Source organism: Tachyglossus aculeatus, chromosome 23, assembly GCF_015852505.1.
Source record: "Tachyglossus aculeatus isolate mTacAcu1 chromosome 23, mTacAcu1.pri, whole genome shotgun sequence".
In the NCBI taxonomy this organism is placed as follows: domain Eukaryota; kingdom Metazoa; phylum Chordata; class Mammalia; order Monotremata; family Tachyglossidae; genus Tachyglossus; species Tachyglossus aculeatus.
Window position 1 is genome coordinate 34,815,909 of NC_052088.1, and position 12,652 is coordinate 34,828,560.

Genomic DNA, 12,652 nt, shown 5'->3' on the forward strand with positions numbered 1-12,652 from the left:
AACTGCACTGTCAGCGGTGTCGTCTCTGGAAACCAAGTCATGGCTTCCTGGATTTGCGTCCGGGGAATGAACGTTGCCCTGTTGGGAATCCGGCTTTAGCGACCGATGAGGACCATCTGATAACTCTTGCGTTTCCTTTTCCTTCTCAAAGCGTCGACAAGCATTCCGGACGTTTCGGAGATAAAGACAAACATGAGCCTCGGGTTGACGCTCACAAGAAACGATGGAACTGGGGGGTTTTTGGTGAGTGTCAGAAAGGAATGTCTTCTCCTTAGCTATCAGGGGCCTTCCTTGTGAGGTGGGAGCTCTTGCACTGTGTGTCCTCTGTGTGTGTACGTGTATGTGTGTGAGACACTCCACACAACTTCAATTAGCTGTACAATTCCCCCAGAGGAATTTTACTTGGTTGCATACCATTAGAGAAGAAGTTTGGCCTAGCGAAGAGCACAGGCCTGGGAGTTGGAAGGACATGGGTTCTAATGTTGGCTCCGTCACTTGTCTGCTGTGTGACCTTGGGAAAGTCATTCATCTTCTCTGCTTACCTGGTAGCTGCGCAATAACTCAGTACAGTTCTTGGCACGTTTGCGCTTACCAAATACAACAATTATGATTATTAATGATCATGATTAGGTGCTGAGGAAGTGGTGAAATGGCAGTTGGGAATATAAAGTGGGGAGATTAGAAATTAATCAGGGGAGAGCTCCTGGACTTGTGATTTCACCCGTAACAATTGCAGAGAAGCAAATTGCAGAGAAGCATAACTGGTGAACTCACTGTTTTTTTGCTTTTTTTGGGTTTTTTCCCCAAGCCAGTGTTAATAATTAGTTATTTTAATTGTCTGGCATCTGCAGTTGATTAATTATCAACTGGAAAGAATGATTTTTCTCCTCAGTAAGATCAAGTCGAGCTGGATTCAAATGACTCCTGTTCACTTGACATTCACATCAGTAAAACATTTTCATTTGATCTCACAACAATCTCTGCCAGCAAGCCATTATTTTGAAATTGATTCATACCCTTCAGTATTTGGGTCGACTAGAAGCCCAGTAGTTTTGAACCTCTAAAATACTTTCAAGTTTAAGGGCCTAGGTTCTAATCCTGACTCCATCACTTATCTGCTGTGTGACCTTGGGCAAGTCTATTCACTTCTTTGTGCCTCATATCAATTAATCAATTGTATTTATTGAGCGCTTACTGTGTGCAGAGCACTGTACTAAGCGCTTAGGAAGTACAAGTTGGCAACATATAGAGACAGTCCCTACCCAACAGTGGGCTCACAGCCTAGAAGGGGGAGACAGAGAACAAAACCAAACATATTAACAAAATAAAATGGTAAAATCATATGTAAAATGGAGATAGGGACTGTGTCCAACTTGGTTAGCTTGTATCCACTCCAGCGCTTAGTACCATGCCAGACACATAGTAAGTGTTGAACAAGTACTACTATTATTTCTACTATTATGATTATTATTATTCATTCAATCATATTTATTAAGCACTGTACTAAGCGCTTGGGCAGTGCAATTCAGCAACAGAGACAATCCCTGTCCACAACGGGTTCACAGTCTGGAAGGTGGGAGACAGACATCAAAACAAGTAAACAGGCATCAGTACCATCATTATAAATAAATAGAATTACAGATAAATACACATCATTAATAAAATAAATAGAATTATTATTATCAGCCATGATGATAGTAAGTGCCAAACAGTACTTTTTAAATCTTCCTGTCTCCCTGCCCGTAGCTTCGAGCTGTAGCCCCAGGGGAAGCCGCGTGGCTCAGTGGAAACAGCCCGGGCTTGGGAGTCAGAGGTCATGGGTTCTAATCCCGGCTCTGCCACATATCTGCTATGTGACCTTGGGCAAGTCACTTCACTTCTCTGTGCCTCAGTCACCTCATCTGTCAAATGGGGATTAAGACTGTGAGCCCCCCGTGGGACAACCTGATCACCTTGTATCCCCCCCAGCGCTTAGAACAGTGCTTTGCACATAGTAGGTGCTTAGCAAAAGCCATCATTATTATTATTATGTCTGCCACGAACTCAGCAAGGCAACCATTTGACATAACCCAGTCAGCTGGCTGGAAAGTTTCTCATTGAGTGGCCTCATTTGTCTCTGCAGGGCTGGAAGTCAGTCAGTCCTATTTATTGAGCGCTTACTATGTACAGCACAAGAAGCAGTATGGCCTCGTTCCCTCATCTGTAAAATGGGGATTCAGACTGTGAACCCCATGCGGGACAGCGGCTGTGTCCAACGTGATTTACTTGTGTCCGCCCCAGAGCTTAGTACAGTGCCTGGCACATAGTAAGAGCTTAACAAGTGCCGCAATTATTACAGCACTGTACTAAGCGCTTGGGAGAGTACACTATTAGTTATAACAGACACATTCCCTGCCCACAAAGATCTTACAGTTCAGGGGAATCTTGAAGATTTCCCTCTTCTTAGGAGAATTCATAGCTGGGAGGAGATGTGCTACGTGGCCTTCTCTGAGTAAGAGAAGGGGCAGGAGGGGGTTGGGAGTGGAGCTGGATTCTCAAGTTCGATTTTTAGACCCAGTTGAGTTTGGGTTTTAATTGGGGAGTGGATATGGGTGCAAAGAGAAGCAGCGTGGCTCAGTGGAAAGAGCCCGGGCTTAGGAGTCAGAGGTCATGGATTCAAATTCCAGCTCAGCCACTTGTCAGCTGTGTGACTTCGGACAAGTCACTTCACTTCTCTGGGCCTCAGTTACCTCATCTGTAAAATGGGGATTAAGACTGTGAGCCCCACCTGGGACAACCTGATCACGTTGTATCCTCCCCAGCGCTTAGAACAGTGCTTTGAACATAGTAAGTGCTTAATAAATGCCATCATTATTATTATTATTAAATTCCTTTGACAGAGGAGAATATAGGAAAAGAAAGCCTAGTGGATAGTGGCCTAGCGGATAGAGCATGGCCATGGGAGTAAGAAGGACCTGGGTTCTAATCCAAGCCCCAGCACTTGTCTGTCGTATGACCTTGAGTAGGTCATTTAACTTCTGTGCCAGTTACCTTATCTGTAAAATGGGGATTAAGACTGTGATCCCTTGTGGGACAGTTTTGATGTCCCTGTTTTGATGCTATTGATGCCTGTCTACTTGTTTTGTTGTCTGTCTTCCCCCTTTAAGACTGTGAGCTTGTTGTTGGGTAGGGATTGTCTCTGTCGCTGAATTGTACTTTCCAATAGTAATAATAATGATGGTATTTGTTAAGTGCTTACTATGTGCAAAGCACTGTTCGAAGCGCTGGGGAAGTTACAAGGTGATCAGGTTGTCCCATGGGGGGCTCACAGTTTTTAATCCCCATTTTAGATATGAGGGAACTGAGGCATAGAGAAGTTTAGTGAGTTGCCCAAAGTCACACAGTTGGTAGAGCCAGGATTTGAACCCATGACCTCTAACTCCAAAGCCCGTGCTCTTTCCCCTGAGCCATGCTGCTTCTCTAAACACTTATTACAGTGCACTGCACACAGTAAGCGCTCAATAAATACAATTGAATGAATGAATGAATGACAGGGACTGTGTCCAATCTGATTTGCTTGTTTCCACTCCAGTGCTTAGTACAGTGCTTGGCACATAGTAAGTGCTTAACAAATATCACAATTACAATAATAATAATGTAATAACAGCAATGCATTATAATATAATTTTCATAATATAATAATGACAACAAGCAAACAGTTCTGGACCAATCACTCAAGCCATGATATTTACTCAGCACTTAATGTGTGCAGAGCACTGTACTAAGCATTTGGGAGAGTACAATAGAATGGGGTTGGTAGACACAATCCCTGACCACAAGACGCTTACAATCTAGAGTGGGAGACAGGCACTAAATAAATAGAGGTTATGTATGTAATTTCTCTGGGGATGAGAGTCGGGTAAAAATCAAGTAATTAAAGGGAACAGACCCAAGTGCAAAGGTGATGCAGAAGGGAAAGGAGGGCTTAGTCAAAGAAAGCTTCCTGGAGGAGATACGATTTTAATACGGCTTTGAAGGCGGAGAGAATGAGTATTTACCCTTGGAATGCAGTGAAGAATTTCTTGGAAAAATTTGTCCAAGGTCTAGATATCGGCCCTACAGAAACACAGGTAAGAGCATTTGCTTTGATCTGCTGTTTATGGAGGATGACGAGATTCCAGGCCTGAGGGAAAAATCAGCTGCGTGAAGGAGCTTGGTTGATATTGACGCTGATATAGTGACATCACCCTTTCCCCCAAATCTGAGTGAATAATCCACCCAGGGAAAACCAGAATGGCGATGCGGCTTCCATGATCCAGGGACAGGAACTTGGTTAACGAACGAATCCTCGCTGTGGACAGGGAATGTGTCCGTTTATTGTCGCGCTGTACTCTCCCAAGTGCTGAGTACAGTAGTCTGCACACTGTAAGCGCTCAATAAATATGATTGAATGGAAGGTTTTCAGAGCGAGAGCAACTAGTAGGAAACGAAAGCTCATTCGGCATCATTGTCTTCTATGACTGAGAAACTATTATACCCAGAGCACTTGAAAGAAGACTTGAAAACGTCCCCAGAGCTTAGAACAGTGCTTTGCACATAATAAGCACTCAATAAATGCCATTATTATTATTTGAAATGTCTATGTCTCATCTTTTGGCAGACCTGTGGGCCTCTCTGGGCTCAGCAGTGTGGAAACCAATACTACACCAAGGGCATCTGTTCTCACGTCAGCCCCAAATTCCAGTTCCTGAACAGTTTTGCGCCAGCGATTGAAGGTAAGGGATTCATTTGGACCGCTCCAGCCAACTCCCCTTGCAGTGGGAGAGAAGCAGTATTGCCTAGCGGATAGAGCCCGGCCTCTGATCAGAAGGTCCTGGTGGCTTCCGTTGTGTGACTTTGGGCAAGTCACTTCTCTGGGCCTCAGTTCTCCCATCTATAAAATGGGGCATAAGACTGTGAGCACCATGTGGGACAGAGACTGTCCAACTTGAGAAGCTTACATCTACCCCAGTGCTTAGAACAACATCTGGCATATAGTAATCACTTAACTAATTCCATTAAAAAAAACTTGGAAAATGGAGAAGTCTGAGTCTCTGCGTCTCTGTGAGTGTGGGAGGGTGGGGAATCACAGGGGTGCATTTTTAGCTCAACTGGAGATGTGTTCAACTCCATTTTTGTCTCTTTCCATCTTTTTCTGTCCTAGACTGCCCCTCCTTCATCGATGTTGTCGTAGTATGTGACGAGTCCAATAGTATTTACCCTTGGAATGCAGTGAAGAATTTCTTGGAAAAATTTGTCCAAGGTCTAGATATCGGCCCTACAAAAACACAGGTAAGAGCATTTGCTTCAACAATATAACCCCTTTCTTCCTAAGAGCTTTTAGAAGAACAAAATCTCTTGTCAGAGTTACTGACTGCATTCGTAGCCTGAATATTCAAGAGTCAGTAGACTTCACTTACCCAGTAGAAGAGAGAGAATGCTTTGGAAGATAGAGCTGAGGGCCCCAGCCCAGAAATTTTGCTCTTTCTTAATTAATTAGGATCTAATTTCCTAATTGACGTGATGAACCAGTACCTTCAAGAGGAAGGTATTCCTGGGGTGGAGGGAGTATTTGCCATGGTATAAACTAGCTAAATGCGGGCATAAATGGCTATTTTTCAGGGTGGAGAATTGTAAACTCTGCTGCTCCCACGGTTAGAGATACCAGGACCACTTTTTTTTTTTTAATATCCTCATAAAACAAGTCAAGAAGTGGGCATGACTGGTGAAATCTGAAATCCTGCAGGTTTCCAGGTAGCAAAATGACTGACGGGGACAAAATGCAGAAAAGAGCCCATTAAGCTGAGAGAGTGAGCTGAAAAATGATAGATTTAGCAGGGAGTCATACTTACTGATGATGATGATGGCATTTATTAAGTGCTTACTATGTGCAAAGCACTATTCTAAGCACTGGGGTGGTTACAAGGTGATCATATTGTCCCACGGGGGGCTCACAGTCTTACTCTCCCCATTTTACAGATAAGGGAACTGAGGCCCAGAGAAGGTAAGAGACTTGCCCAAAGTCACATAGCTGACAAGTGGCAGAGGCAGGATTTGAACCCATGACCTCTGACTCCAAAGCCCGGGCTCTTTCCACTGAGCAACGCTGCTTCTCAGCTTCTATTTATTGAGTGTTTACTGTGTGCAAGGCACCGTACCATTTGGGATAATACAATAGAGCATGAACAGATGCATTCCCTGCCCACAATAAACTTACCATCTGGAAGGGGTGATAGACATTAATATAAATAAATAAATGACAGATGTAGACATAAGGGCTGTGGGCTGGGGGGGATGAGATGAATAAAGGGAGCGAGTCAGGGCGACTCAGAAGGGAGTGGGAGAAGAGGAAAGGAGGGCTCAGTTAGGGAAGGCCTTTTGGAGGAAATGTACTTTGAAGAGGGGGAGAGTAGATTTACGTAGCGCAATCTGTGTTTCGGTAATAATAATAATAATAATAATAATATTTTTAATAATAATAATAATAATAATAATAATTGGCATTTATTAAGCGCTTACTATGTGTAGAGCACTGTTCTAAGCGCTGGGGAGGATACAGGGTGATCAGGTTGTCCCACGTGGGGCTCGCAGTCTTAATCCCCATTTTACAGATGAGGTAACTGAGGCCCAGAGAAGTTAAGTGACTTGCCCAAGATCACACAGCAGACATGTGGCGGAGTCGGGATTCGAACCCATGACCTCTGACTCCAAAGCCCGTGCTCTTTCCACTGAGCCATGCTGCTTCTCGTTATAATTTCTCAGCTTGTGTCTGCACCTCCCAACATTAGACTATCAATTCCCCCAAGGTAGAGATTACCGCCGTTCAGCAATGAATCACTTTTATTGTACTCTTTCAAGTGTTAGTACTGTAATCTGCAAATAGTAGGCACTTTTAAATATGAATACTTAGGCATGGTAAAAGAGCGTTAGTGTCACAGGGAAATTCATTTGTAGAAAAATGATCCCAAATGACAGCTACCTGCTGATAGCCTCTCGCAGGTGCTTAGTACAGTGTTCTGCACAGAGTAAGTGCTTAATGTGTTCAATTTATTGATTGAAAGAGATCTAAGTGTCACTGTGGAATGATGAGCTAGATAGACCCTTGTCTGGAACAGGAAACCATTGCATTTTGTTCTTGCATTCTTAAAAAGACCAGACGATAAAAAGATACCTTAAAAAAAAGGGGAAAAATCCAAGCCCCATCCTTCCCAGTGCCCTCTGGTTTTTACGAATACACATTTGAGAAGGCACATTATCTTTCAAACCACTATGAATAATGATGGTATTTTTTAAGCGCTTACTATGTGCCAAACACTGTTCTCAGCACTGGAGTAGATACAAGGTAATCAGGTTGTCCCACATGGGGCTCACAGTCTTAACCACTGCAGCAAGACCCAAAACGATGCCTATTTGCAAATGTTAGGTGTTGATTAAATCCATCCATCAAAAATGTAGATAACATAAAATGAATAACTTGGTAGGTTTTTACTACTCTGGTCGTTATTTCTGATATTTTTGAAGATTTACCTCTTGCAGAACCTTGTGCACTGGTAAAGGGGTACATGGATATTGATTCAGCCACTGTCCCTGGCCAGAAAAAAACAAACTGGGAGGGAGGGGGAATTAATGAAAGACGCATAAGGGAAGAAATGAGGGGAAAGGTTTGGCAGAAACAAATCAACATTAGCAACAATCGGAGCTGAAAGATAAAACCCTGCTAAGGAAAGACTTTTTTAGGCTTGTCATGTCTGAGTGCCTTGAAACATCCTGCTTCTCATCCCTTTTCATTCATTCATTCAATTGTATTTATTGAGTGCTTACTGTGTGCAGAGACTGTGAGCCCACTGTTGGGCAGGGACCATCTCTATATGTTGCCAACTTGTACTTCAAAAGCACAGTGCTCTGCACACAGTAAGCGCTCAATAAATACGATTGAATGAATGAATGCAGAGCACTGTACTAAGTGCTTGGAAAGTGCAGTTCGACAACAGATAGAGACAATCCCTACCCCACAACGGGCTCACAGTCTAGAAGGGGGAGACAGACAACAAAACGAAACAAGTAGACAGGTGTCAATGCTATCAGAATAAATAGAATTATAGCTATATACATATCATTAATAAAATAGAGTAATAAATATGTACAAATATACCCAAGTGCTGTGGGGAGGGGAAAAGGGTAGGGCAGAGGGAGGGAGTGGGGGTGATGGGGAGGTGAGGAGGAGGGAAGTCAGGGCTTTGTCTTTGGTAAGCAGAGAGGGAGAGAGACAGCCACTCCCTGTATCCCCAGTTCCGTACATAAACTCATCATCATCATCAATCGTATTTATTGAGCGCTTACTGTGTGCAGAGCACTGTACTAAGCACTGTACTAACTCTTGCAGTAAGAGGAAATTAACTAACAACAATGATGGCATTACTTAAGCTCTTATATGTGCCAGACACTATACTATGTGCTGGGTGAATACAAGCTAATCAGGTTGGACACAGTCCCTGTCCCATGTGGGGGTCACAGTCTCCATCTCCATTTTACAGATGAGGTCACTGAGGCCCAGGGAAGTGAAATGATTTGCCCAAGGTCACCCAGCAGACAAGCGGCAGAGCCGGGATTAGAATCCATAATCTTCTGACTCTCAGATCTGTGCTCTATCCACTACATCGTGGTAACTCATAATAATATTAATAATGGCATTTATTAAGCGCTTACTATGTGCAAAGCACTGTTCTAAGCCCTGGGGAGGTTACAAGGTGATTAGGTTGTCCCACGGGGGGCTCGCAGTCTTAACCCCCATTTTACAGATGAGGGAACTGAGGCACAGAGACGTGAAGTGACTTGTCCAAAGTCACACAGCTGACAATTGGCCGAGCCGGGATTTGAACCTGTGACCTCTGACTCCAAAGCCCGGGCTCATTCCACTGAGCCACACTGTTTCTCTCATCTGAGACAGTAGTTGGATTCTCCTAAATCTATCACTTACCACCAATCGATCAGTCAGTCAGTGAACTGAAAAATGGTATATTTAATCAGTCAGTCGTATTTATTGAGCGCTTACTGTTTGCAGAACACTGTACTGAGCGTTTGGAAAAGTGTAATACCTCAGTGTTGGGAGATTCAATCCCAGCTCACAAGGAGTTTCCAGTCTACAGAGAAGCAGTATGACATGGAAAGAACATAGGCCTGGGATTAAGAAGGTCATGGATTCTAATTCCGGCTCCACCACTTGTCCTTTGTGTGACCTTGGGAAAGTCACTTCACTTCTCTGGGCCTCACTTGCCTCATCTGAAGAATGGGGATTGAGACTGAGACCCCCATACAGGAAAGGGATTGTGTTCAACCTGATTTGCTTGTATCCACACCAGCACTTAGTACAGTGCCTGGCACACAGTAAGCGCTTAATAAATACCACAATCATTATTATTATTATTACAGGGGAGGCAGAGATTCATTCATTCATTCATTCAATCATATTTATTGAGTGCTTACTGTGTGCAGAGCACTGTACTAACTGCTTGGGAAGTACAAGTTGGCAACATATAGAGACGGTCCCAACAATGGGCTCACAGTCTAGAAGGGGGAGACAGAGAACAAAACAAAACATATTAACAAAATAAAATAAATAGAATAGTAAATATGTACAAGTAAAATAGAGTAATAAATCTGTACAAACATACATACAGGTGCTGTGGGGAGGGGAAGGAGGTAGGGCGGGGGGGATGGGGAGGTGGAGAGGAAGGAGGGAGCTGAAATAGATTAGGGATAAGGGAAATAGTAGCACAGTTTAGTGGAAAGAGCCCGGGATTGGGAGTCAGAGGATGTGGGTTCTAATCCCTGCTCCGCAACTTGCCTGCCATGTGACCTTAGGCAATTCACTTCACTTCTGTCCTTACTTACCTCATTTTTAAAATGGGGATTAAGACTGAGCGCCCCATGTGAGACAACCTGATTACCTTGTATCTATCCCAGCGCTTAGAACAGTGCTCGGCACATAGTAAGCACTTAACAAATACCGTAATTATTATTATTAGTAGTAGTAGTAGTAGTAAGCGCTTAGTACAGTGGTCTGCACAGAGTAAGCGCTCAATAAATACGATTGAATGAATAGTAGAGAACAAGAATATTTATACTCCGAAGACTGCCTTAGGAAAGGAAGGGATAAATGGAAAGAAATTTTCCTCTAACGTTTGCAATTCTTTTTATACTAATGCTTTTGGGACTTTTTAATCTAATGGTCCAGTAATAATAAGGGACCTTAGGACAGGCTTCAATTTACATGGAATTAATTAAATTGATAAACACGCTTTTTTCCAGGTGGGCTTAATTCAGTACGGCAACGACCCAAGAGTCGTGTTCAACATGAACACGTTCAAAACAAAAGACGAAATGGTCCGAGAAACCTCCAGGACGACCCAGAAAGGTGGAAGTCTGACAAATACGTTTGCGGCGATTCAGTTTGCCAGGTAAAGTGAGCAGTGAAACGAAACGGGCTGAATTGGTAATGGTGAAAAAGCAAAAGTAGCAATATTTGTTTTTGGATCATCAATCAGCGATATTTATTGAGCATTTGCTGTGTGCAGAGTACTGTACTAAGCGCTTGGGGGAGTATAGTAGAACAGAGTTGGCAGACATGATTCCTGCCCACAATGAATTTATATTCTAGAGGACTATCATTTAAATTTAAAGGCCCATCTCCTCCAAGAGACCTTCCCTGGCTAAGCCCCCCTTTCCTCTTTTCCCACTCCATCTGCATCACCCCCACCTCCCAGCCCTGCAGCACTTAGGTACATTCCTGTCATTTATGTATTTCTATTCATGTCTGTGTTCCCTCCTCTAGACTGTAAACTCATTGCGGGTAGGGAATGTTCATCGTTTATTGTTGCATCGTACTCTCCCAAGTGCTTCGTACAGTACTCTAAACACAGTAAGTGCTCAGTAAATACAACTGAATAAATCCGGTTTGCTAGGAAAGGGGGTGTACAGCTTGGGATCAATCACCTGCTTATTATGTGCAGAGCACGCCGTAGAGATTTAGCACACACGCTCCCTACCCATAACGAGCTTGCAGTCTAGAGGGGGAGACAGACATTATGAATGAAGTTTCATGAACTTAATCAATCAATCAATTGTATTTATTGAGCGCTTACTATGTGCAGAGCAGTGTACTAAGCGCTTGGGAAGTACAAATTGGCAACACATAGAGACAGTCCCTACCCAACAGTGGGCTCACGGTCTAAAAGGGGGAGACAAATGCAGGGAGTGAGAATAAAACCCTAAACCATTCATCAATGCCAACGAGAACATCATCATCATCATCATCAATCGTATTTATTGAGCGCTTACTGTGTGCAGAGCACTGTACTAAGCGCTTGGGAAGTACAAATTGGCAACATATAGAGACAGTCCCTACCCAACAGTGGGCTGCCTCTATGCTTTTACCAAGCCTTACTAATGCCTTTGTCCAGGGCTTAAATTATATTAGACTTCAATTTAAACTCCATTCTGTTTTAACCTTGCTAGATAATAATAATAATGATGGTATTTGTTAAGCGCTTACTATGTGCCAAGCACTGTTCTAAGCACTGGGGGGGGGGGATAAAAGGTGATCAGGTTGTCCCATGTGGGGCTCCCAGTCTTAATCCCCATTTTATAGATGAGGGAACTGAGGCACAGAGAAGTTAAGTGACTTACCCTAAGTCATACAGCTGACGAGTGGCAGAGCCAGGAGTACATATTTACTATTCTATTTATTTTGTTAATGATGTGCATAGAGCTATAATTCTATTTGTTCTGACTTTTGACACCTGTCTCCATGCTTTGTTTTGTTGTCTGTCTCCCCCTTCTAGACTGTGAGCCCGTTGTTGGGTAGGGACTCTCTCTATATGTTGCCGACTTATACTTCCCAAGCGCTTAGTACAGTGCTCTGCGCACAGTGAGCACTCAATAAATACAACTGAATGAATGAATGCATTAGAACCCATGACCAAGCCCATGCTCTTTCTACTGAGCCACAACAACAATTGAAGTGAGTTAGCAGTATTCAGAACCAATCCCATTTTGGAGGAATTTGGTGAATTTGGGCTGGGACTCATAATATGTTAATAAACTAGATAGAGTGGCCTTTGGAGGTTTCAAATATATATTTGGCGAATTCTATGTTGATTTGAAAACAAAATGTTCAAAGGGACCTAGGAAAAAAGTCCCATCTCTTTAAATGAAGAAACCTTCCTCCACGTACATTTGTTTAGTTAAAAATTAATTTACCTATATGGAAAAGTGGAAATTTTACACTAAGGCTCATCTGATCTCCAGTTAGCTTCATTTCATTTCACAGTCTTTCAGACTGTGAGCCCACTGTTGGGTAGGGACTGTCTCTATATGTTGCCAACTTGTACTTCCCAAGCGCTTAGTACAGTGCTCTGCACACAGTAAGCGCTCAATAAATATGATTGATGATGATGATTTCATTATTTTTCATGGTATTTTAAGCACGCACTATGTGCCAGGCACTGTACTAAGCACTGAGGGAATAATAATAATCATTATTATTATTATTATTATGGTATTTGTAAGTGCTTGCTAGGTGCTAAGCACTGTTCTAAGCACTGGGGTAGGTGCAGGGTAATCAGGTTGTCCCACG

At 43.1% G+C, this 12,652-nt stretch overlaps 1 protein-coding gene across 1 annotated transcript in view; it reads left to right on the top strand.

Moving 5' to 3' along the window:
* ITGA2 (integrin subunit alpha 2) overlaps nt 1-12,652 on the top strand; it is a 133,697-nt gene that overhangs the window by 40,682 nt on the left and 80,363 nt on the right. Inside the window, exons 4-7 of the mRNA XM_038765572.1 lie at nt 152-243; nt 4,640-4,754; nt 5,183-5,310; nt 10,327-10,475. Coding sequence (XP_038621500.1) covers nt 152-243; nt 4,640-4,754; nt 5,183-5,310; nt 10,327-10,475 — 484 coding nt within the window. The remainder of the gene's footprint in view (nt 1-151; nt 244-4,639; nt 4,755-5,182; nt 5,311-10,326; nt 10,476-12,652) is intronic.